The sequence below is a fragment of the Grammomys surdaster genome, unplaced genomic scaffold, assembly GCF_004785775.1.
Source record: "Grammomys surdaster isolate TR1022 unplaced genomic scaffold, NIH_TR_1.0 126121, whole genome shotgun sequence".
Classification (NCBI taxonomy): Eukaryota; Metazoa; Chordata; class Mammalia; order Rodentia; family Muridae; genus Grammomys; species Grammomys surdaster.
The window spans coordinates 635,203-661,280 of record NW_021620929.1 but is presented as its reverse complement, the minus strand read 5'-3'; the positions used below and the strand labels follow the sequence as shown (position 1 = coordinate 661,280).

The 26,078-nt window shown below is 47.6% G+C and overlaps 1 protein-coding gene across 1 annotated transcript in view; it reads left to right on the top strand.

Annotated features, from left to right (window-relative positions):
* Nucleotides 1–25,035, top strand: part of Nsg2 (neuronal vesicle trafficking associated 2) — a 58,794-nt gene extending 33,759 nt beyond the window's left edge. The window contains exons 4-5 of the mRNA XM_028756510.1: nucleotides 20,692–20,802; nucleotides 23,250–25,035. Coding sequence (XP_028612343.1) covers nucleotides 20,692–20,802; nucleotides 23,250–23,441 — 303 coding nt within the window. The 3' untranslated portion in view covers nucleotides 23,442–25,035. The remainder of the gene's footprint in view (nucleotides 1–20,691; nucleotides 20,803–23,249) is intronic.
* Nucleotides 25,036–26,078: the final 1,043 nt, after the last annotated feature.

The following is a 26,078-nucleotide window of genomic DNA, read 5'->3' as shown; positions in this document are numbered from 1 at the left end:
CTCCTTCTACCCTCCTCCTCCTCCCCCTCCTTCTACCCTCCTCCTCCATCTCCTCCTCCCCCCATCCCCCTTTTCTTGTTCTTGGATACTATAGAATTTTCCCCTTTGCTTTAATTCAAATTAGTCATCAATCCGAAGTATAAAAGAAAACACAGGCACATTTCACCCTTCTGAATGTACACGAGGCCCTCTCCCACCCTAACCTGGGATGCTTTTTGGATTTGGGCTTTCGTTGTTTGATTCATCTGGACTTTGCCTCTCACTGAAGTGTGGGTTAGAAATCCAGTGTTACTGTTTGTGCTAGTATCCACGCTGAGCTATATTCCCCCAGCCCTGTTTGTTTATTTGGTTGGTTGGCTTTTGGTTTTGGTTTGTTTTCCAAGCAACATTTCTCTGTGTAGCCCTTGCCAGCCTAGAACTTATTCTGTAGATCAGGCTAGCCTCAAACTAAGAGATTCCCTGCCTCTGTCTTCGGAGTGCTGGGATTAAAGGCGTGTGTCACCACCACCCAACTATTTTTTTTTTTAGTTCAGACTTTGTGTTTATATTTCTCGGCCATTGGACAGTTAGTCTCTCGTTGTTCCTAGTGATTTGTTGGCAGGTTTCATTCTCTGTGTCATAATGCCAATGCCTGCTCCTTCTCCAATATTTTGATTTTTTATGTCATGTTGACTTTTCTATTGTTAGAATAGAAAGGGGTATTGCAAAATGCTGTCTTATCTTTTCTAATTGCATTGGTCAGTGATTTCAGATCTGCTGTCTCTAGCATTTTACCACTTAAATTTTAATGGGTCCCCCCCCCAAAAAAAATGTCCTTTCTGAGTTATGGAGATGGTTGTATGTATTCTCTTTTTCTTTTTAAAATTTAAACTTTTTTCTCTTTTTTGCAATTTCATGAATGTATACAATGGATTGTGACCATGATCACCCTGTTGCCCTCTCTCTCTTGTCCCCCTCTTGCTCTGGTGACCCTTTTGTGGGATAACTGCTAATTAAGGTCAAAGTCTACCATTGACTGGAGAGTCTTCTGGGGCTCAGCACACAATAAGGGGACTCCCTTCTTTAGCAGGGCTTCTCCTTCTCTTTCCTTGTCTGGGGAGTTCTAAGCCCCCACATACACTGCTACCTGAGGAATGTCACATAGCCTCAATTAGATCACAGGATCAATTTCCCGTCTCCTGATAAAACCTGTTCAGCTAGCACCTGAGATTCCTGAAATGCTTCCCCAATCCTAATGAGACATTTCAATGCCCCAAGTCCTTAGCCTTTGTCCATCCTGGACATCCCTACCTTTAGTTTCCAAAACCTTATAAGCCTTGAATCACCCTAAGTAAAATTGTTCTGCCTCCTGATTGCTGGTCCCAGTGTGGTCATTCACCATACACACACACAGGGTTTCTGAACCCCAACCCCACCCTCACAAGAGCAGGGAGACCCACACCCTTTATCTTTCCCAACTATCCCTCTCTTATTTCACATCTGTCTGTGTCTCTCTCTCTCTCTCTCTCTCTCTCTCTGTGTGTGTGTGTGTGTGTGTGTGTGTGTACGCATAACTGCAGCTGCTACATGATTCTGATTGCAACAGCCATGCCATATCTACAACATTTTGCAGTACTCCTCCCTTTCCTCCAGCTCTTACAGTCTTTCCGTTCCCTCTTTGATGTTCTCTGGGCCTTAAAGATGATTATAGAGATGCCCTACTTAGGGCTGAGTGTTCAACAGTCATTTATGCTCAACACTTTGACTGGTTAGGACTCTTTGCATTAACAGCCGCCCAATGCAAAAAGAAACATCTCTGGCTAAGACTGACAGCAGCACTAATCCATACATATAAATATGAGTATTTATAAATTAGTTTGACAACACGTCATTTAGCATGGACCTGGGACCTCTCCAACTGTAGACCTTGGCCAGGTTCACAGTACCAAGCATGGTCCCTGGTACAGGCTTCACAGCGAACCAGGAAGCGGTGGTCACTCACAGAACCGTCAGGCCACAGTGGCACCAGTGGGCATTCCTTGCCTGAAAGGTCAGTATTGCAGCATGCAGGGTCCACAGTTAGTCCAGAGTCTTCTATCACTAGAAATGTGAGGTTCTGGCTTTCTTGATCCAGTAATAAATTTTGACAAATATGATGATTTTACCACTGGATTTTCAGATAAAAAAAACATTTTTTGCACATTTTGTAATACACATTCTCTTTTTTGTCTGCTACCAACTTCTATTTGTTAATGTATCATTTTAAAACTTTGCTTAAAGAATATTGTGTGTTGTATTTATCAGGTTTGCTAGAGTGTTTATTCTGCCTCTAGGGGAGAAAAAAATCATGCTGTTTTTCTTAATTCTCTGGGGGACACTGGGGGTAAGGACATAATGTTTATCTTTGTTTTAAGATTTTTTTATATGCAGAGATAAAACATAAAATCATTTACATTAGTATTCTTTGGGTGGTATAATAGTTTTCAGTAAATATATGAAGAAATAAATAAGCAAACTCAGTTTATATCCAGCTGCTTCTCTCTAAAACTTTGAAAGATTGCGTTTTGAAACATGTCCATTGTCTTTCCTTAATTGTAACTGCCTTGAACGATTCTTCTCTGAGTGTCCCCATTCAGTCGGCACTTATTTACAGAGTGGCTGCCCTGTGCGGCGTTGCCTTGAGGTACATGGTGTGGGTAATTCATGGCAGCATGAGCCCTCATTCCCAGGACGCTGCCATGCAGAGGAAGCTTTCATTTAGGTGAATGTTATTCTAAAGCAATGCCATTCATCATGGGATATTAGCAGAACTCCGGGCTCTGTGTTTATAGATTAATTCTTTAGGGATCCATTAGTCATCCCTGGATATGAAGAAAACATCTAACTCTGAGCTGCACACACCTACAAACTGTCCGGCCTGTACATTTGTGTCTGCTTCCAGCTTCCGATGCAGGTCTGCAGAGTGAGGCCACACAGGCCTGCAGTCTGGGAAGGCTTAGACCTGCCTTGCTGCTGTGGCTCACTTCTCTTTGATTCCTGAGTTTCAGGTCTCCAGCTTGTAAGATGGAGTCCCTAATCTTTTTTTTGTGGGATAAGTACACAAAGCCACGAAACATGGCTGGCTTAAGAAATAACGTTTCCTTACTGATTTGATATCTATCCAGATACCTGGTTCAGTCTTGGGCTGTGGGATACACAGTTATGCCTGGATTGCTTTAAAGCCATCAGCTGGTGTCCTTATTTTCTACATATACTCAATCCATTCAGCATCCGTTTCCATCCAAGCTGCCTAAGTACTTCTTTATGAACCGTGTCAGTGGACCTTGGACACTCAACCTGTTTCACTCTCTCATGTCCCCAAGAAGCTTTTAGTTCAAATTACTGTGTTAGCCACCGAAGTCCTGTCTTCCATCACTATGCACCCCTGCCCGACCTCTGTGCCATCAGGCTGTTCTCTGCCTGTTCTTCCCCATCTCCTGTGAGGCTGGCTCAGAAGTGCCGACTCCAGCATATCTGCTTCATATCTTGTTGATCAAGCCCATCTTTATCCCTACATCCTGTGTGCCTAGCACTGAGCTTGTCCTGAACTAGGCACCCAGCCTCAGCCTGTGTTGTGACCCAGTCTTATATAACCACATGTAAATGAGATTTTGCCATTTCAGTTCTCTGAGGATCCAAAGGAAATTGTTCTTTAAAACAAGTTTAAAAAGGGAGCCGGGAAGATCAATTCCATCTCTCAGCTATCGAATACGATGAGAAACTATTAATTCCCTAAAAGACCCCCGGGGTATGATGCTGTAACTGAGACTCGGAAACTCCTTTCATTATTTTTGTCCCACCAGAAAGGTTTGAACCGTTTGAATATCATTTATTCATATAGTCTTCGCGCTTCTAGAATCAATTTCCTGATCCCCTGATTGGCCCTACCACTTGAGGATTGTTATGACGTCCAATCCGCTGTCCTGACTCTTGACCATGTCAGGATAATTAGCATATATGCATTATCTTTTCCTTTCTCATTTCTTTACGGCCTCATTTCATTCATTTCATTTCATTTCATTTCATTTCTTTTAGTCCCTAAAAATCCTCTCGTAGCCTTTTGAGGTACATAATATACTTGGGGGGATTATATTGAGCCTGGAATAATAGAGTAACAGAGCTGACTCTCCCACCTCTGTAACACTGAACCTCCTGACCAGCCTCCCCTCTTCCTCAGTTTACCCTAGCCTTTGGGAGCCACCACTCTCTCCTCAATTTCTGCATGATGAACCTTTTGACCCAGGACTCAAATCGTTGACATTTGTCTTTCTCTGATGACATTTCACTTAGCAGACCACCCACGTTACTGTACGTGACAAGATTTCATGGTTTGGTTCTTTTCTCATGGCTGAGTTGTAGTTCATTGTCCATAAATACTTTATTTTCTTTCTTCATTTGGTAATAGACACTCAGATTGGTTCTACGACCGGGCTGTTAGAAACAGTGTTGCAATCAGCGTGAGAGTGTGGTTTCTGTCTCTTCTACACAAGGATCTTATTGCTTTGGGGGATATGCTCAGTTTTTAGTGGTGGCTCCATGTTGCTTGTCTTAGTTAGCGGCTACACTAATTTATATTCCCACCCTTGTTTTGTACATTGTCCTTAGCATGTATTATTATTATTATTACTACTTTGGAGAACAGTCATTCTAACTATGGTTTTGATTTACCTTTTCTTGATGATTGGTGACACTGAGTATCACCTCAAACTGCTATTGCAGTTTATTTGAATGGGTATTTCTAACAGAGCCTGGAAGCCAAACTACTCAGCCACTCACTGTGCCTCATGAAACTCGGGCTCAGCAAAGCTGTGAGCCCCTCCCCCTGTAGCCCCTTCCCTCTTTCTGAACAATGCCAGTGATTTTACAGTTAAACACCCATGCTCCAGTGACTGCTTCAGTACCCAGAGAGAAAAGGCCAGAGGTAGACTGAAGTGAGATGGGGCTGCCGGGGCTGCCGGGCCAGTGCTTGCTGCCTTTTTGATCGCTGTTGGATTCCATAACTACCTTGTGACAGCAACATCGCTGGAGTCGCTCTCTTTGGATAGAAAACAAAACAGAGGGGAAGGTAGCTTCTTTGAAGCTGGACGGGTCAAAGAGAAGCCATCTGCGCATCTTCTAAGCAATCAGTTTGTTTTTCTTTTCTTTTCCACATGTTATGAACATTATCACAGATCTATTTCCTTCTTTGGCCAGCCTTCTAGAAAACACTGAGCCAGCTGATTGCCCATTCATATCAAATATGAGAACTGTTACCTTCCGTGCATCTCAGTTTCTGTTCCTTCTGTTGGCTCCTTTGAGATAACAGCATTAATCACATGTATGGTTGAGAAACCTTCATCCATCAATACTTGGGACCAGGAGGGTTAGAGGTCACATACTTTGGATATTTGCATATTCATAATCAGAAGCCTTGGGGGTGGGAAGCAAATCCACATGTTTATGTTTCGTGTGTACATTGTGTAGAGCCTGGGGGTCACTTTATACAGCATTCTTGCTGGACTTGCCTTCATCTCCGCCATAACCCACCGTGTGAGGTCAGTGTGGAGTTGTTCCCTTAAGGATCACCTCAGTGTTCACAATGATTTGGATTTTAGATCTTCTGATTGGTGATGCTCATCGTATATGAATTGTGCAGACACTATGGCGTAAGGCAAGCACTCAGTGGGTGTTAGACGCTACTAACCCATAATGGGGTATGGTAAGTCGAGAGAGGGGCTGCAGACATAACTCAGTAGTTAAGAGCACTGGCTGCTCTTCGAGAGGGTGCAAATACAATCCTCAGCACCTATGTGATGGCTCACAGCCATCTGCAACTCCAGCTCCAGGGGATCTGTCACCCTTTTCTGGTGCCCGTGGGCACTCCACGCATGTGGTGCACAGACATACATTCTCAGCCTGGAGTAGCAGAGCCTGCACCTCTTTGAGGACCTTGTTTGTATATTCAGGAAGATTCCCTAGCCCAAACCTCACTTCCAACCCCTCAGTCAGCCCATGACCTTTCAAGTACAGCTCTGAACAAGGACCAAGCCTTGGACACGTCGCTCTGGGTCATGCTGCCTTCCTCATATGGGGCTTCGGAATCCTGAAACCACAGCCCCGTGGGAACTTGGATTGGGACAGACTTTCCCCTGAGTTTCAGGCCCTTACCTCAGTGACTCTATGGACTCCCATGTTGGCTGTGTGTACAGCCTGGGGTCTGCCAGGTGATGTCTTCATTAATATGGAGTCAAAATGGCCCTTCATTATTTGCAGCCAGGGAGAGTAAGTGAGGTGCACGGGTCTCATACCTGCCCATGAAGCCATGAGAAAGTTAGTGAAGGTGTGACCCACCCACCAGGCCTTCTTCATGAAGCAAAGTCCGTTCCTGTAGCAGCAGGATGTCTAGTGGTCAGCTGCTGGTGACCGTTTGAGGGACGCATTGCAACAGTGGTGACAGTGGCAGCTGCCAGCATCTGCGGGGTGTTGTGCTCCGCGTGCCTGGAAGTTCCCCCACTGTACCTGGTAAGTGAGTGTCATAACCAGTTGCTGCTTTGCAGATAAGCAAATGGGAGCTCAGAGGAGTGACGTTGTTGACTTAAAGTCACAAGCCACTAACTGCTGGAACAGACATTGAAACTGTATTGGCCTGGTGCTAAGTCCTTCTCCCTCCTTTCTATAGCTTCTCTGTCAAATAACCGCATCCCAGCCTCTGGGTGGGCAGAACTGAATTACCACACTGCCTGTATCCTGAACACTTGGTAGCTTTTCATTTTCTTAATAATAATTTAAAATCATCACCCGAAAGCAGTTAATAATGGTCATGGCCCTGCTGCTCAAGGCGTTTCTGTCTGTGTGGTGGAGCAGAGCACTAGCTGTAATCACCAGCCGCAGGCATAGCCGGGCTGCAAACTTCTCGGTTTGCTGACTTGGGTGTTGTCCAGAACGTCCCTGGTCAGAGCTGGGGTTTGCTTGCCTTGACAGTTTTCTGAAATCAAATTGAGAATGTGACGGAGATGCAAGCTTGGCAGTCAAAGGGAGCAGAGGCCAGGGAGGCTCCACCGGCCCGGGTTGTGGGCTTCCAGGGGAATGCCTGCCTTCCTTTTACTAAGATGGGTATAATGGGGAGCGGTTTCTGGAGGAGACAGCTCAGTGATTAAGAGCACAGGTTGCTCTTGCAGAGGACCCCAGTTTGGTTCTCAGCATCCTCATGGTGCCTCACACTGGTCTGTGATTTCAGTTCCAGGAGGTCTGACGCCCTCTTCTGGCCACCACAGGCACTTGCATGCACATGGTGCACATATATACACTCAGATACACACACACACACACACACACACACACACACACACACAAATCTTAGAGAAGAAGACATCCTCATCTGCTGGTTGTTGGTGTGGACTTACAGCAGTGTGTAAAGCTCAGTGCTTGGCTTATGTTAGATGTGCAGTACTTGCCCTTCTTCTCCCCTCCATCAAAGCCCTTTGCTGTGGCACACCATAGATCCATATCTATCTGGAGATGCTTTTTGGATATTTGTTCCAGACTCCTTCAGTTTCCTACCCTGATTCACACCATAATTGACCACAGGTGTCTGTAGTGCACTCTGGGGAGAGCAGCTGCTGTCCTCTATGGATGGGGTGGACTCCACAGTCCCCAGGGTGCCTTCTATGTCCCAATTGGTGCTTGTCATATATTCCTGTTGTCAACTCCACACTTTTTCAGGAGAGACAACCAGGTGTAGCTGGATGGTGAGATGTAGGGAACATGTTTAGAACTATTTCACTTTTATCTGTCCTTTGTTGTCATAGACACCATCTTATGAATTAGGACCTCTCAGCATCTCTCTCCTGTAAAGGGGATCTCCATCACAGCTCTTGATATCTCCTGACCTGGGTTAAATTATGGCTTTAACTTTTTAAATGACATTTTCTTTGGCTAGCCAGAGATTTTATCCCCTAGCTCTGCAAGGCCCTGGCCCTAAGTCCTTCCTCATAATCATTATGTTGATGGCACATTAAATTGGGAAACGGATGATTGCTTTGAAATGTCCTGATTTACATAGTGTCTCTTTCCTTTCAAGGATGCCACAAATATTCATGAATTGTGGCCCTGTACCTCAGGAGCACATTTTCATACCACTCTCTGCCTATGAGTTCTGAAAAAGATTCTCGAAGTATTGCTTGTATGAAACCTGAGAGCCATAGATGTTCCATTTTTCCTCTACTTTCAAAAGGTGATTTACTTAGCAGGCCCTGGGTGGTGGTCCTCTTTAGTGGGTTTGAGGGGGAACTTTATGGGAAACTGGCCAAACATCATGGTAATATAGTAATTTGATTTGGGGGAAGTCACAGGGCTTACTTGATAGAACAGATTCAGTTACGTCTCTGGGCTGGAGAGACGACTCCGGGACTAAGAGCATTCACTCACTGTTCTTGCCAAGGATTCAGGTTCAGTTCCTAGGACCCACATTAAGCAGGTTACAAACAACTATTGTACCAGTTCCAAGGTTCTAATTCCCTCCTCAGGCTTCAGTGGGCACCTGCACACAGTCCATGTCAAAAACAAGCACACATGCAAAACTAAATAATAAAAATGTTTTTTAAACAGCTCTATTATGCTTAATAAATTACAATGGTCCCCTAAGCCTTGCCAATAAAATCTTGGTAAAGGAAGCATAGTCAAGAGGCAAAGCCAGTTTCCTCCTTAGGCACTGGACAGATTTACCCAGACCTTTCACTGGATTCTCACCCCAGACCTGGCTTGTCATTTTGGGCTGGCATTTCTAGCCAGGATCGTGTTTTTACAGAAATCATTCTGTATTATTCCCTTAGGTGCCATTTTCAAGCACATGCCAAAGCAGGGAGTTGATTCTTAAGATGGTCTCACCCTCCCTGCTTGAGCAAGGGCTAGGAGGCAGTGAAACTCTTTTCTCATGCGTGGAAAAACAGACTGCACAGTGTGGATTGCTTGCTCTTAAAGGCTACACTAGGTTCAAATCAACCCTGGCTGGGATCCATGACTGTCTTCAGTCTTGTCACAGCATTCACAAAAGCAGAATAAAATGGCTTCCTCTCTTCTGTTGAAGCTAGACAGACCAACAGAAACATGAGTAGCTCAGCCTATCTTACTATGTGTACAAGTCGAATGAATCCCAAAGCAAACAAGTCAGTATCAAATGACAATAATCTTCAAGGGTATGAAAAATAGTCTCCCAGTCATGTGAGCTGTGGAGTAGGAAGAGGCAGGAAGACAATAGCCCAAGGCAGCCAATCCTCCCAACTTTAGTGTCTGCCTCCTGCTCTACGCCAGGTGCGTGTTCAGCATCCCACATAGTGACCGATATCCTCCCTGTATCAATGCATCCCAGTTCCCAGGTGAGAATTTGAGGCCATGAAATGGGATAAGGGCCAGAGAGTGAGCAGTTGGAATGGATGAGAAGCTCTGGTTCCATGCCAATCATGAGCCGGCTTTCTTGTCCTTCTCAGAGCAGACTGATAGAAATACACTCCATCTGAAGCCATAGGGAAACATACATGCTCATGCACACACGCATGCATGGACAAATGCAAGGGCACATGCACACACACAGGCACACACACATGCTCACATGCACACACACATATGCATGAATGCACACACACAGGTGCATGTGCACACACGCACACACATGCATGCATGCATGTTCATCCAAGTGCATGTGGGCCTTAAGGGGCAGTTTCTGTGTTATTTAGGGTGAAATTGGTGGTCACATTGACTGAAGAAGAGGACATGGAATCACGTGATGGATGGGGTCTCAGAGAGGGCTTAAGGAGATGCTCAGTGGCTGCTCTTCCAGAGGATCCCAGTTAGGTCTCACGTACCCTCTCTGCATGGCTCGATACAGCCTAAAACCCCAGCTCCTCTTCTGGCTTCTGTGGGTACCACTCCTGTGACATACATGCACAGAGACACACATGTACGCACATAAATTAAAAATGTCTAAAAACAAAAAATGAAAGGAAGGAAGGGAGGGAGGGAGGGAGGGAGAGAGAGAGAGAGAGAGAGAGAGAGAGAGCGTTGGTACCACATCCTGGTACTCTCCAGGTGCTCCCCACCGAAAGCATACTGTACAGTAGATGAGAGTTGCTTCTGCTCACCCAGCAAGCATCGGCTCTCCCTAAGATCGGCTTCTCCTAGAGCCGAATTGCAGCATGGTGTTCAGGAGGAAAGCTGAAAGACTCTCCAGATTCTTATCCTTTTGAAGTGAACCCTATGTCACTCCAGGGAAGATTCTCACATTGTGATTCAAAAAGACTCATTTTGATTGCTGTAGCAGCTTGCCTGAAGCTCAATACTTTATAAAGAAAAAGAGGTTTATTTAGCCTACAGTGTTAGAGGCTGAACGTCCAAACCACATGGCATTGCAGTGACAGAGATCCCACCAACATGTCACATCACCATACATGCCATCATGGTGGGAATGTGTGCGAAAGGGAGGTGTCGTGTGTGAGACAGGGAGTCAGACAAGAGGAAGGAGCTGGTCTTGCTCTTTTATGACAACCCACGCTAAAAAGTAACCCAGGTCCCTTGGAAAGTATCTGAACCCCCTTCCAAGAGAGTGCCTCCAGATGACTGACCTCCTGAAGTTTCATTTCTTAAAGGTTCCCCAAATCCCAGCATCACCAGCTTGGGGACCAAGCTGGCAACACATGAACTCAGACCATTGGCAGACAATAACAGTAACCCAAAGCACACTTGCCAAAACAGGAAAAAACGAACAAAACTAGATATGGGAGAAAGTCCATTTGCTCCCAGTTTCTAGTATCAGGCTCATTAGACCTTCCTGCTATGGGTGTGCTTTCCCTCTCTTTTCATGGAGGACATCCCTCCCCAGTGCACACACAATAAGGAGCCTCCCTATACCGTTGTCAGGAGTGAGTCTCTCTGAGTCCCTTGCTGTGGGCCCAGCTGCGGTTATACCTTATGCTAAGTTATCATGGCTCCTTGCCCTCTGAGGCCTGCTGCACCAGATTTGAGCCTTCCAAGATCAGGAACCCAAGAACAATGACTCCTGGAACACGGAATACTTGGCTGTTGATGGACTGACATCCATTTGCTTTAGTCAGTCTCAACAAAAGGGGCCAGAGCAGGGCATCTTCTCTATTCCAAATACTTCAAAGCCAGTCCCACCTCTGACCACTGATGGAGCACAGCTATCTTCCTGCATTCAGCCATCTTGCTGGAGACGAGCCTGTGTTCTCATCTCCATGGAAACACAATCTCTACAGCACAAACTCCTTATTTGATTTAGCCACGTTCATTCTTTTTAATCCCCTTTCTTGGCAGAAAAGTGAGTTTTTAAAAAATCAGGTCAGCAAAATTGATTTGGAGAATCAGACTCTGTTCCAAATTCTAATGAACAGAATTGCAGTGTCGTTAGGCAAGTCAGTGGAGGCTCCGGAGCCAGAAAGGCTAGCCTACATGTCCCTAGGGTGAGAAGCCAGGCCTGCCCACAGAGCAGTCGCCATTGGCAACAGGGCCTCCTGTGAACATAGACATTGGGTGCAGGGGCATCCTAGTTAGGATGATTGCTATCCTGAAACACCCAGCCGGAGGAAAGGGTTTCCACATCACTGCTCACCATCGAAGGAAGTCAGAGCAGGAACTCAGACAGGGCAGGAACCTAGAGGCAGGAGCTGATGCGGAAGCCATGGAGGCATGCTGTTTACTTCCTCGCTCCCCGTGGCTTGCTCACCCTGCATTTTTATAGAACCCAGAACCACTTGCCCAGGGGTGGCATCACCCCCTATGGGCTGGGCCCTGTCCATCAATCATTAATTAAGAAAATGCTCTACAAACCTGCCTACAGCTCAGTCTTACGGAGACATTTTCTCAGCTGAGGCTCCCTCCTCTCTGATGACTCTAGCTTGTGCCAAGTTGACATCAACCTCACCAGGATGGGGGAGGGGAGTGAGAAGACACAGCATCTCCACTCCCTACTGGCCTTGCTACCTTTGTCTATGATGAAAGGACCCCTTACTGAATCTTGTTCCTCATGTCTCCTAACCTACAAGTGCCACAGACAGACAGACAGACAGACAGACAGACAGACTGACAGACAGACACACATATATACACACACCCTGGGGGAAGTTGCTAGGAGTCAGTTTTTATTAAAAAAGGAACTCACGGAGTAAAGCTGAGAGCACCTTGGAGAGAGGGCTGCTTGCAAGCTTGGCCTCCGGGAACTTGTATTTTAAGAATGTTCCCACCATTCCATTCCCAGAACGGATGATGGAGGGTTCTCTGTGCTTCAGTTTACACACGATTCAGTGTGAGTGGCACACTGCCTTCTGTCTGGAGGTCTGGAACAAAGGGTGGTGTGCAGCCCAGGGTGACTTCGTGACCAGCACTCAACACAACTCCCCAGGAACTGCGTCTCTAATGAGCTTCATGTGACATGTTAAAGTGTGGGGACTGTGTGCTGGTGATGCACTTAAGAGCACTTGCTGCCCTTGTAGAAGATCCAGGTTCAGCGGCCACAACCGGCATGACAGCTCACAACTGTCTGTAACTCTAGTTCTAGGAGACCCGACGCCCTCTTCTGGCCTCCTTGGGTGTTGCATGCACATGGCACACATACGCAAGCAAAATACCCATATGCATCAAATAAAAACAAAACATAATTCTGTAAGGATGGGGCACCTGTGTGGCCCCACCAGGGGAGCTATGGGAGTCCATGCCCGATTGGACTTGGCCATGGCTCTCTTCCTTTCTGTGACTATGATTTTGGCCCTTGAGGGTGACAAGCCACCGAGTCCTCCAGTCCTGAGTCCTCCTGGCTGTGACCTTGGGGACCACTAATGCAGGTCTCATTTTCTTGCCCTGCTCCGGTGTTTTCCTTCCCAGGACTCTGGAAACGGTGAGCAGGGCTTTCTCAGAACTCGAGTGGCTCTCTGTCACCATATATTGCTCAAACAGGACTATTCTGTACTGTCAGCCACAGGGAGGAAGAGGGGTTGACCTTCCCAAATAGGTGACTATGCTCCTTCACACAGAAATAGAAAAGCCCATGACCTCAACCCTGACCAATGAGATAAGAAGAAAAGGAATAGGGGTCAGGAAAGCAGAAAGGGAGGTTGAAGGGCAGAGACCCTGTGTTGTGTTTCCAAAGTACAGTGTCTTCTCCCTCCATCCTCCCCGTTACTTTTCTTCTCGTTTCATGGGTCAGAGGTCTTGATATTTCTGCATGAAGAAGGAGCATAGTCACCTATTTGGGAGGGTTAACCTCTCTTTCTCCCTGTGGCTGACAGAACAAAATATTACTGTTTGAGCAATGTATGGTGACAAGAGCCACACAGGCCTGGGTACAGCTCCTCACAGACCTGAGATATCCTTATCCTCTTCTCTTTAGAGGCAAAACAAAAATAAAAATAAACAAAAAATGATTTTGACTGTCACAAACTGATGACAGCTCTGAGTAAGCTGCTTCCAGGCTGTCAGGATCTAGCTATGTGGTTTACACCCATGGTAGGGTGGGATGGAGGTTGTCGGAACCCAGAGGTAGGCGCTCAGGATGTTGCATCTGACTCAGTTCCATGAGAATGCAGACCGTGGAGATATGAAGCGAGAGGAGGATTTTGAGCACGTCCACAATCTCCAGAAGGGTCATTTGGGAAGAGCCCTCAGTGGCCAAAGGAAGAATTAATTAGGCAGAGGAGGCAGAAGAGGGCGGAGAGGAGAGGCTTCACATGAGAAACTCACTTCTGTCTCATCAACATGAACCATCAGTGAGTCCTCTTGAGGACCCTCATGCCTTGAGGAAGCTCAGAGAGAGGCTGGCCCTGCCCTTGAAGGGGCTGGGGCTCATAGAGCATACATGAAGGTGACAGTACTATATCCAAAACCCTGGTGCTAAAGAAGCAACTGAGCCACACATAGGCTTGGTGGGGCTAACCCCAGCAGGAGTAGGGAGGGGTCCCTGGAGCAGAGCTAGTGCCTTCACACAACTCTTCCCTTCCCCAGTGCTGGTTGTCTCAGGGGAGATTAATGTAACAACTCAGATCCATTTTACGGGTGACGTCAAGGGTTCTCAGGTGGCCTAGAATTAGCGTATGAGGTTGATCTCTATGTCCTCCTCCCCCAGAAACCCTGAGGAACCACCGTGTGTCAAAGAGGGTTGAGAAAAAAGAGATCCCCAGGATCTACGATTTGGGTAGGATGCTGAAGAAGTCTGTCACCTACAACAAGTCATTCTGAGTCCGGCACAAGTCTGTAAAATGGGTGCAGAGCTGATGCATGCACTGAGGTCATTCCCGAGAGACCCTGGACATCTATCTGATCCAGGCCTGTCCAAGGGTTGGTCTGCATCGCCACACTCAGTCACTATGCAGATGCCTCCAGTGCCACCCCCACCTGAGAAGGAAGCTGAGGTCCCCAAGGCAGGGGTGGGGGAGGGAGACACCCAGGTGCACACAGCTCTGGGGCCTCCATCAGACAACCCAGAGTCAAAGGCTCCTGTGTTCTCTGCTCTGCTTGGTACAAGGGAGAGAGCTGAGAAAGGCAGACTCCCATTGCAGTGGGTTTGCAGAGGCTCTTCCTCCCGTCCTGTCCACTGGAGCCTGAATCCCAAGACTAATCCCGGGACAAGACGCCAGAAGCCATGATTCCACCTCCTCGGGTGGCGGTTGCCACTTCTATCATGCCTGTTGGGTGGCTCTGGTTTTACGTCTTTACAAAATTTAATTTCCCCAGTCTGAATGCTTCTCTTGCCACAAGGTTTGCAGGGTTTATTCTCTTCATAAAGAAGGGCCATTTGTTGGGCACTAAGGCACAGAGGCTGCCGGACCTGAATGCTAACAAGGCTCCTGCTTCACCAGCGTTGGTCAGTAACTTGGGCTAGGCAGACAGTAGACCGATTGCATTCTTCTCCTGACTCTTAAGGTCTGTGGTGATGTGCACTCCCAAAATAAATGGGCAATTTGCCTCATGGTATCGTGCCACTTCATTGCCCTCCTGCAGGCAAGTGCCACTGCAGACGTGAAGAATTAGCAGAGCCTGTCAGGGAAGGGCCGCAGACATGTTCTGGGGTATTGGTCATGCTTTGCTCTTTCCATTTCCAAGAGCTGAGCTCCACTGTGCCTCAGTTTCTAGCTCTGTAAGAGAGTGTGATGACTGAACCTATAGGGCCAGCATGGGGCTTAAAAGAGAGAATGCATAAATGTCACTTGTCACAGTACTCTGTGCACCACTGGACAGTCAGCAAGAGCTAACATCTGTGCCTGTGTCAGGGGGGTTGGAGGTGTCACCTGATCAAGTCTTCACATCCATCTTAAGGGAAGGACTTGGGTCCTCATTTAATAGATGAAAAACACGGGCTTGGAACAGTGACGTTTCTTACCCAAGGTTGCTCAGCTCATTGGAGGCAGAAACAGGGTGGTATGCAGCCACAGCTACTGCAGAGAGTTCTATACCTGCTCCCGAGTGAAGGCCTCGCTCTGTCGACCAGCAGAAAGAAGCTTTCTATCGACCAGTTCTGTGTGGCTGATAGCTCTCACCGTGTCAGATAGCAGACTTCAGATGACCCTGTGCATTGGCCTGCCAATGGCTCCTCCTCCCCTTCCTATCCCCCTGGAGGCCAGGAACAGTGACAGGGGGCCTAAAACTAGCATGACAGCAAATGCCTGTGATCTGGACACTCAGAGGCTGAGGCAGGAGGATGAATTTGAATCCGGTCTGGGCTACGTTGTAAGTTTCTGGTCAGGAATCTGTTAACATTCAGATGGTAGATGGAGGAGAAGTAAGACCACACGGCAGCCAGGGCTTTGTGACCAAAGCAAGGACAAGTGTACGGGGGTGTTGTGCATGTGGGGGCTCCTCCCCACCGGTACCTCTCCAGAGCCGGAAACTGGGGCTGTAGAGAGCAGCAAAGAATGAGGTGTCTCGTCTCTGTCTCTCTCTGACTCTATCTCTGTCTCGTCTCTGTCTCACTCCCGTTTTTCCCTCTCCCCACACACAGGCAAGGGGTAAAACATGGTGTGTTGGGCTTCAGAGCTTAAGAGCTTGTGGGATGAGGGGTAGATCTAATGATTTGGAACACTGGACATGGTGACACACAGTGGTCCTCCTGAGTCTGTGACTTCTGAAGTACTGGGCGGCTGATGTGCAGAAACAGAGCTTCAGTAGCTCACATGCTGGGCACTGTTGGAGGACACCATGTTAGTCCCCCAGAGCTGCCATGATGAATGACCATAAACTCTGTGGCTTAAAGTCACAGAACTTCTCATGTCCTCAGTTACAGAAGCCAGAATTTCAAAACAAAGCTGCAGGCAGACCGTGCCTTAGCCAGGGGCGACTGCTGTGACAGACCGTGATCCAAGCAGCCTGGGGAAGAAAGGGTTATTTGGCTCACATCTCCAGAGGGCAGGAACCCGAGGCAGGAGCTGGGGCAGAGGCCGTGGAGGGGTGCTGCTTACTGGCTTGCTCCCCATGGCTGAACCTGCTTTCTTATAGAACCCAGGACCACCAACCCAGGGATGGCACCACCCACAATGGGCTGGCTCCTCCCCCATCAATCCCTAATTAAGAAAATATCCTACAGGCTTACCTACAGCCCTATCTTATATGGAGGCATTTTCTCAAATGAGGTTCGCAGTGACTCTAGCCTGTGTCAGGTTGACATGGGCCCCTACACGATCTTCTCCCCTTGAATCTTCTAGCTCCTTGGACTCCCTCCATCGCCACACTGCCTCTCCTTCCCCCGTGTGTCTGCCTTCATCTCTGTCTGTAATAAAGCCATGGCTCCTGGGCTTTAATACCCACCCGGGTGATGTACAGTGATCTCACCTCAAGACATTTGACCTAATTACACCCGCTGTGCCCATCCTTCTACATGATGTACCCTGTGTGGCAGACTGAGATGTGGGCATGCGTCTCAAGGGCCACCCTCCTCCTGCTCCAGGGATGCACACACACTAGCTGACTGCCTCCCCTCTTATGGAGGAGGAAGGTTTTCACAGGGATCAATGCCAGAGTCCACAGGGAAGGAACCTCCCCTACACACTTAGCATTGCACGCCCTGTGTGGAGAACTGCCTCTAACCTGGGCTTCAAGCCAGCATGGAGCAGACGAGCATGTGGTCAGTCCATACTTTCTGAGGAGCAGAGAGGACCATCCCACACCCCCAGACCTCATAGCACATCACATATAGCTCATCTCCCGAGAGCATAGTGCTTAATGTACTGTGTGTCCTTGGGAAAAGCACATGACCTCTCTGTACCTTAGTCTCATCTAAAAGATGAAGAGCCAGTAGAATCTACCTCACGGGCAATTAATCAAACAATCAGACAAACAGGACCCCGGCACTTTGTCTGTCCAGAGAAAATGGAAGTGAGAGTAATTGAGTCAATAAATCCTGACATGGAGCCCAGGGTCTGCGTTCAGAGCATGTTGGTGGGTAGAGAAACGGAAGGTTCTTCCCTGCAGATCACATCTTACCCTTCCATTGGGGGACTGAGCTGCAGACTCCAAGTTCTGGAAGCCTCTAACTTCTACTGGTCTTCCAGGAGGGGAGAGGCTGGCTCAGGGCAGTGGGCTATCTACCTGCCTGAAAATCTCAGTAGAAGCCAAGTGAGAAATCCCAAGCCTCTAAAGCCCATGCCCCACCTCTGGGGCCAAGGTGGACATGGTCTCCTCACCTCAGCCCATTCTGCACTGCCCAGGCTGGTTCAACATTTGAAATAGTCCCTAATTATCAGCCTTCCCACTGGCCTCCCTGCCTCCAGCCTTGCCTCCAGCCCTGCCCCCTGTACACCCTACCTCTAAAGACGTCTTTCCAAAGCCTAATCTTGATCCCACCACTTGACCACTTAAACCCTTCAAGAGTTCCCTGTCACTCTGAGCTAAGGCTCCATGTCCAATATGTCCACTCTTCCCTGCCCTTTGCTCCAGGCCTCTCCCTCCTTTGCCTTCTCTGAGCGAAAGCCACCATGCTTCTAGAGCAGCCCAGTCTTTCTCTAGCTGTCCTCTGGCAGAAGCACGGTCCTCTGCTCAGAGCCTCCTGGCCTCCCGGCTGGAGCTCTCTGCAGAGTTACCCACACTGATACATCCCAGCCGAGCCCCCTATGCTGACAGCCTTGGTCACAGAGCAGTCTCTACTAAAAATTAGGAGAGGGATGAAGGCTTTTAGATGACACGACCTCCATTTACCCTGATACAACTAGCCTGTTAACCATACATAAGGGCAGGCTACTCCCCAGCCTCCACTCCGCACTCATAAAACCTGCCCTGGCCCAGGTGGTCACAGAGAGCACTTCTCCCTGCCTACATTAGGGAGGTGGGGGCTTCAGACATCCCGAGGTCTGGACTCTACCCCAGAGATTCTGATGTCATGTTACCTACATGGAGCCAGAAGGCAGAATTGCTGAAGATGTTGTCCACATAATGATAACATATCTAGCCAGCTTGGGATCCAACTCACAACAGCTTACGGGAGTCGGTCTTTTGACGGGTGTACTTTGTAGTCCACTGTAAGACTGAAAATGATACCCATGTCCTGGGCCCATTTGCCCATTGTCCATTACACTGGAATCCACAGGAAGGGGAACCTAGATGCCAGCATACAAAGGTGCGTCTGAGAGTAGTCTTGAAACCACTGTGCCTAAAGGAGACTTCCATCCTCTGCCCCTCCTCCCTCTTCTTTTCCCAGTGACATTTTCTGAAGGCTTCTCTGTCACACAGTCAGCCTTGATGACCTAGGTAAATCATGCCCTGCTTCTCCCAGAAAGGGCCAGGAATGGGAGATCCCTGGTACGTCTGGGGAACCTGCCCCCTGGATGAGCAGGCAGGGCACTCTTCTCTAATCTGCTAGTGGTCCCAGGGGTGAGAGTACCCACACTAAATGGATGTTGCCTGGTCTGTGCCTGTGTTTAGACATCTCACCCTGCTGCTAGGTGTGTCAAAAGGCTGGGGTTCTGCTCAGTCAGAAGCTGGGGTCACATATGGTCCCTGGGATGGGAGAATTTCCCAGAAGCCCCTGGAGCTGCCTGGGAACGCTGATGAAGGGAAAGTGTAGCTGCGGACCTCTGCCCCCTCCTTTGCATACATGAGGTCTACAGCCATGTCGTTGCCACTAATGGGACCATGACTGGTTGCATCCTGATACAGTGGGCTGCCCACTTGGCTGGGAGGGAGGCTAGCAGCATTTTAAAGCTCTCTGATAGAGTCACCCACGTACAAGAATTGCTCCCACCTCGGAGGCAACGTGTTCCTTCAGCTCTAGCATTTAATACTTGAGGTAAAAACGTACACACTGTAAAATTAGTCACTTTAAAATGAACCATTCAGTGGCATTTACAATATTTACAGTGCTATGTGGCCATCATCTTTGTCTAATTTCAAAACATTTTCATCACCCGGAGGGAACCTGGTATCCATTATCGGTCATTCTCGATTGTACCCGACCCTGAGTGCCTGGCAACCGCCAATGTGTTTTCCATCTCTGCCGTTTAATGTACTCTGGATATTTCATAGTGACCTTTTAGATCTGATTTCTTTTATTCACTGTAATGATTTTGAGTCTATCTACATCTGTCACACATATTTCATCCCTCTTATGACTGAATGATATTATATGGATACACACGGTCTATCAAGATCGGTGGGTGACTGCATAGATGACCCCCTGGTGAATACCAAACTCCTCAGATGTGCAGTTGTATTTGCGTATGACCTTTGTACAACTTCCTGTGTGCTATAACTCACTCCTCAGCATTCTTATAATACCTAGTACAATATAAATCCACGTAAGTAACTGCCATATTGTCTTATACGGGGAACATGACAAGACTGCAATGTGTTCAATATAAAAAGTTTTATTTTTCCACATTTGGGGTTGGGGACACATGCAAGGTGGATATCAGGTATCCAAACATAGGCAAGGCCAGCAATTGATGCCTGACATTAGACTACGGTGGTGGAGACAGGGTTGTGGTGTTGAAAGAAGGCAGGAAGCCCTGGGCCTTAGTTAGGGTTTTACTGCTGTGAAGAGACACCATGCCCACAGCATCTCATAAAGGAAAACTTTTAACTGGGGTTGGCTTACAGTTTCAGAGGTTTAGTCTGTTGTCATCATGGTGGGAAGCATGGCAACATTCAGGCAGACATGGTGCTGGAGGAGCCAAGAGTTCTACATCTTGATTCGAAGGCAAACAGGAGAGGTTCTGTCTTCTGCAGGAAGCTAGGAAGAGACTCCCTTCTGCTCTGGGTGGAGCTTGAGCAAAGGACTTCAAACCCACCCTCACAGTGACACACTTCCTCCAACAAGGCCACACCTCCTTATAGTGTCACTTCCTGTGGGCCAACCATATTCAAACCACCACACCCTGGATGCAATGACTGTCTACTCCCTTCCATCCACCACGTTGACAGGAAGAGTGAGGGAGGGGGAATGACATGTAGGGCTAAGAAAGAACTTCCTAGATTTTCCAGCATGAAGGAGAAACTGAGGCTCATGGATGCAAGCTTTCTAAGGATCATACTAAATTTTAGTGATAAAGCCAAGATACAGGGAATTCCCTGGGCCCTTGGCTCCTCCTCTTTCCAACACATGAGCCGCCCTGTTGACTTCTGGTGCTGAGGGCTGCCTGTATGGCTTGAAAGTACACGAGCTGCGAGCGACCAACCGACAGTGTGACTCTCGGTTCTGTCTTCCTCCAGGTCACCATTCTTGTCAGCCTGGCCCTCGCCTTCCTCGCCTGCATTGTGTTCCTGGTGGTTTACAAAGCCTTCACCTACGACCACAGCTGTCCTGAAGGCTTTGTCTACAAGGTAAGGGGCTTGGGGCAGGCTGATAGCCCTAGGTGATTGTCAATAATTGGAGGGATTATTGATGCCCTCTCTTCCCTACTTGTCTTTATTTGGGTCTGTCGATCTCCCCGTGGACTATCTGAAAACATAGCTCATGTCAGGAAGAGAGTTATCGCATCTTCCTGAAGGACCAGTCTCAGGCAGGCGCCAGAGTTATATGGCAAGATCAGGACGGAAGCGGGCCAGCCCCAGATTGCGCATGAGCAGTGAAAGAGACTAGACTAGTCTCAGGCAGGCACTAGAGATGCTATCGCAAGGTCAGGAAGTAGGCCAGCTCCAAACTGCACATGAGCAGTGACAGAAGCTCGAGGATACTTAATGCTGACTTGCTAATCTTCGGAAAGCTCCCTGGCTAGCTGGCCAATTCCTTACATCAGGGTGTCTCTAAAGAGATGAGAGGACAGAGAACAGAGATTCTGAGGGTTTTCTTCCATCCTATGTCCAGACCCGGACCCTCTGGGTCCCTTTCTTCCTGACCGTTGCTTTAGTTACCCTCCTTCCGTCAAAGACTTGGGTGACCTGGGGGACGTCTTATTTCTTTGGAGTATTATGTGTGCCCAAACAGTCAAATAATTGAGAACAAAATAATTATAAATAACAGTAATAACAATCCTGTTGGGTAATGGACTCACAATCCATGTCAGTTGTAATAAAATTAGCTGTTTTAAATCCAAAACAGGTGATGATGTTAATTTTTATAATCACCATTTCCTGAGTATCTATTTTCTGTCAGGCTATTTACTAGAAACTTCCATAAACGTTATCTCTACTAAACCACACAGCCATTTTGAAATTTTTTGACTTTTTTTTTTTGCCCCCATTTTCCATAAGAAGTAACAGAAATTTAAGTATTTAGTTAAGAGGATTTCCCAAGACGTCACAGCTAGGATGATGTTCCAAAGTGGGGATCAAATAGGGAATGTTCTGACTTAGCGTGTATGTCGGGTGGTGCTGGCACATGCTCCGTGGAGCAACACTCTTAATGGATAAAAGTTCCTCAGCTTTTCTGAAAGAATGGAGACAGCTGAATAACCCACGCTTTATCCGCCCAAGGAGATTCTGTAGAAGCCTGACAGCAAAAAGACTGTGTGCTGCAACGGACAGGCTTCCTTGATATTGTCAAGTAAAGGAAGAAAGTTCTACCTGTGCGTGAGGAGAAAGGGCTTTGCTTAATTTTTCCAGGAGGAAATTCTAAAAAGATAAAAATTTAAAACACCAAATATGGATACTCAGAGGGATGGAAGGAGCCAGGGATGGGGACAACATTCATCCAGAATTAGCTCATTATATAGCTTTCTTAAAATATGTAAATTTCTACCTTGTTTGATAAATAAAAAGAAAAGGTAAATCCTGGAAACAAGCTAAACAGAGAACCTAGACCTGTATCAACTAGAGAAACTCAGAGTGCAGCCTGTAGACTGGAGAGCCTCCAGGGAACATAAGGTTGCTCCTTGGCCCACTGTGGGGCTATGACAGGAGCAAGCCATTGTAGGCTGAAACCACCGTAAGTTCAAAGTGCCTTTTCCTACGGGATGTCAGAGCTAAGCTTAGCTCTCAGAACTTTCTACGGGCCTACAGTTGGCCAAAACCACCCGGAACAAAGCCTGTTTTGTAACATTACATGCTTGAACAAGGTAGGCCATGGTGGTACGTGCCTTTCATCCCAGCACTCGAGAGACAGAGGCAGGCAGATCTCTGTGAGTTTGAGACCCACCTGAGCTACAGAACAAGTTCCAGGACAGCCAGGTCACAGAAAAACCTTGTCTCAAAAAACAAACAAACACAAAAATCTTTATGCAATCTATTGAATGCTGTGGTGAGTTGAGAAACGGGGTAGTAGGGGGACACATTCGTACATCAGATAGGTGAAAACACCTAAGCCAACCCCTTATAAACAGAGGACGTTTATACCCTAAGGACTAAGAGACAGCGACATTCATTCAGTACATCATTCACTCCGAGTGCTAAAATTGCCAGAATTTTATGACTATCCTATATATACCAGGATAGTGCAGAGACTTAATGCAAATGCGTATCAATGTTAGGAACCAGTAACTTTGCTAAGAGAAAACAAATACATATATAAAACAAAGGACATGAAATTGTAATTATCTGTGGTCAATGGCCCAGACAACCACTTGGGGACCTGATGTCATGCTATCAGGAGCAATGTCATATGGTCATCAAGCAGATGTGTCTAGTCTTACCTCAGTACCAAGAGTAGGTGTATTTTCTCTCCTCTGAAGACAGTGACAGTATAATCTTGGGGACGGTCTACTGTGGCCAGGTGCAGGAGTAGTGTCCCCTGTGGTATGTTTGGGTGTCTGATGGAACTGAAGCTCCTGCACAGTGTCCCTGTGCCAGCAGCCCGCCCAGCTACTCCTGACTCTTATCTTTTTCTTCCCCAGCACAAGCGCTGTATCCCGGCCTCACTGGATGCTTACTACTCATCCCAGGACCCCAGCTCCAGGAGCCGCTTCTACACAGTCATCAGCCACTACAGTGTGGCCAAGCAGAGCACTGCCCGAGCAATCGGGCCATGGCTGTCAGCAGCTGCTGTCATCCACGAGCCCAAGCCACCCAAGACGCAGGGCCATTAGAGGCCTGCCCCAGCTGGGATGGGGGGTGGTGGAGAGGGGAATCCCCCCACTAGTTAAGCAAGGCTGGCGCTACAAGACAACACTGTACTGCTGGGGTACGGGGTGGGGGCGGGGCAGGATGGGGTATGGGGAGAACTCCCCGAAAATATTGTGCACTGCGGTTGTCTGAATCGGTCTTTCCTTTTGTCCTTTCGTATTGTTGCTTCGTACCCAAGTCAGGCTAGTGTACAAAGGCATGTTCCGTGTTGATCATTCCCATGTAAGGTAATTTCAAAGCCGCCGCTTATTCTTTGTTAGGATAATTTAGAGACAGAAAAGGGAGCCGGAGAAAATGAATTAAAACGCATGAAACGGGCTCCACAAGGAAGACACAGCAGGGCAGTGAAGAGCAGAGCCTCTCTGGGGCATCTTAGATAAGACACCACAGCTTCTGTGTGGGCGTCCGAGTATCTGCGTGCTGAAGGGTGGGCTGTTTGGTTTGCCTGTGGTCTGCAGGAGAGGAGCACAGCAAGACAGGGAAGGCTGAATTGGAGAGAAAGGTGGTGTTGGCATTTCTAAACTAGGAATTTGCCGAGTACCACTCAGTGGTGAGCTTGCAAGATTTGCACAAACTCATGGGGAAGGCATCCACACTCAGCCCTTGGCAGCCCATGGGGACCTAGGCTCCAAATGCTCACGGAGCGGCTGTTGTGCCTCAGCAAACACAGGCGTAGATAGATGTTGTCTTTCTTTTATTTTTCTAGGTGTATCCCTAGATGCTGCCCGTGTTTTCAAGATGGCAGGGGTGGAAAGGGAGAGAAATGAAGAGAGGTGACAAGAAGAAGACAAGTCAGGTGGGCCTCCCTGGGCCCAGATAAAAGCATAGGCACCAGGATTTCAGTTTTTGCTCTTTCCCAAAGCACTAATGACAGCAGGAACAACAATTGAATTCTAGCCAGGAAATCTGACAGCCAGGAAGAAACTTGAAGATTGGCCTGGCAGTGGTCATTTCTAAAAGAAGCTGGAGAAGGTGACTTTTTGCTCACTGTATTGTGTTGACAGACGGCGTATGTCCAAACTCTCCAGCTAGGTTCTAGAAGCACCTGACAGGGAGGCGTGGCCAGCATGTTTAGGCTCCCACCAGTGCTCTAGCAGGGGCCTCTTGCTTCTCATGAGCATTCCAGGAAATCCCTTTTCTGTGGAGGTGCTGGCTCTAGGCCCATGAGGACGAGAACTGGGCAGGAGAATTGCCCATTTGATATGTGTTACTGTTCCCAGTGCCTCTCCAACAGGCCGTTTAAGGGTATTGTTTGTGGCTTGCTATATTGCTGAAATCATTGTACACAGCTGGGTAATAGGAGTAGCTCAAACCGTCCTGCCAGATACTCTCATCTGACTTCTCCTCCCCGCCCCCATTCTCCCATCACCTCGAGTCACCTGTAAATTCATTTGTCATCTGAAACGGATCAACAAATCGTCCCTAGCAAAACCACAGAGCGCTTTATAATTTTGTGGTGTATTTTTGTCAGTAGGTAGCAGAGGCTGAAGTATTTTTTGGTGTAACTCTTGAAATTTTCTGACAGGAGAAAAAAAATAAACATAGATGTGTCTGAGAGTCCTGACTGTCTGTCCATCTGTCCTTTACAGCTTGACTTTCTGTTCAGTGAACCTCATGAGGGTGCTGGGGGTACAGGAGGCGGGATTGGTAAGGCCAGAAGCAGAGTGCCCTGTTAAGTGGAGGGAGAAACTGGGGCACGGTGGGATGGGGCTCTCTATCTTAAAGTAAGTATAGCCTGATACACTGCGAAAGTCCTGGCATGACACTGAGCCCTGGGCAAGATCCTGGAGCCCTAACAAGATCTTAAGGGCTATTCATGATCCTGAGGATGTCACATGACACCAGCGCCTCACATGGTACAGAGGTCCATGTTTCTAAGGAGATAACAGAATGCTGAAGGATCCTATGATATGATATATGATTATACAGTATGATTTATGAAGAATCATGATATGACGTGAAGATACCAAGAGGCCGGCATTGCTGAGGTCATGACGTGTCGCTGCTGTCATGATTGACTCAGGAAGCCTGGCATAATACCAAGGGCATTACATGACGATGAGGACCTGATACGATGCTAAGGTCCTGGTGGTACAGGTCTGACAGGGTGCTAAGGTCTTTACAGAATGCTGACCCCTGGTCATGGTCCTGACGCCATAGCAGGGCACTGACATGTCGGTTACCATGGTGACACTATATTTGATCACATACTGCAGTCCTCAGATGACCACCTGCGTGTGATCTTCAGTTTCTAAAATGCTGCTGCAGGCCTGCCGTGATGCTGAGTGGCCTGTGATGTTGAGGTCCCGACATGATGCTGAAGTCACAGCGCTGTTCTGAAGTCCTGATAGGATACTGATATGAAATGGATGCTGGCATGACACTGAGCTCTAGATGTGACAACAAGGGCCATCCGGATGTCGTACTGAGGTGCACATATGATGTTTTATTCTGGCTATTCTATACTGATGGCACAAAATGACTCTCGGGTCTGTGTGGTACTGATACTGCAACATGATTCTGAGGCCTTGTCCTTACGTTGAGTCCCTGATAGGATGATGGGTTCTAGCATGATGCTGACATCCCTGTGTGATACCAAA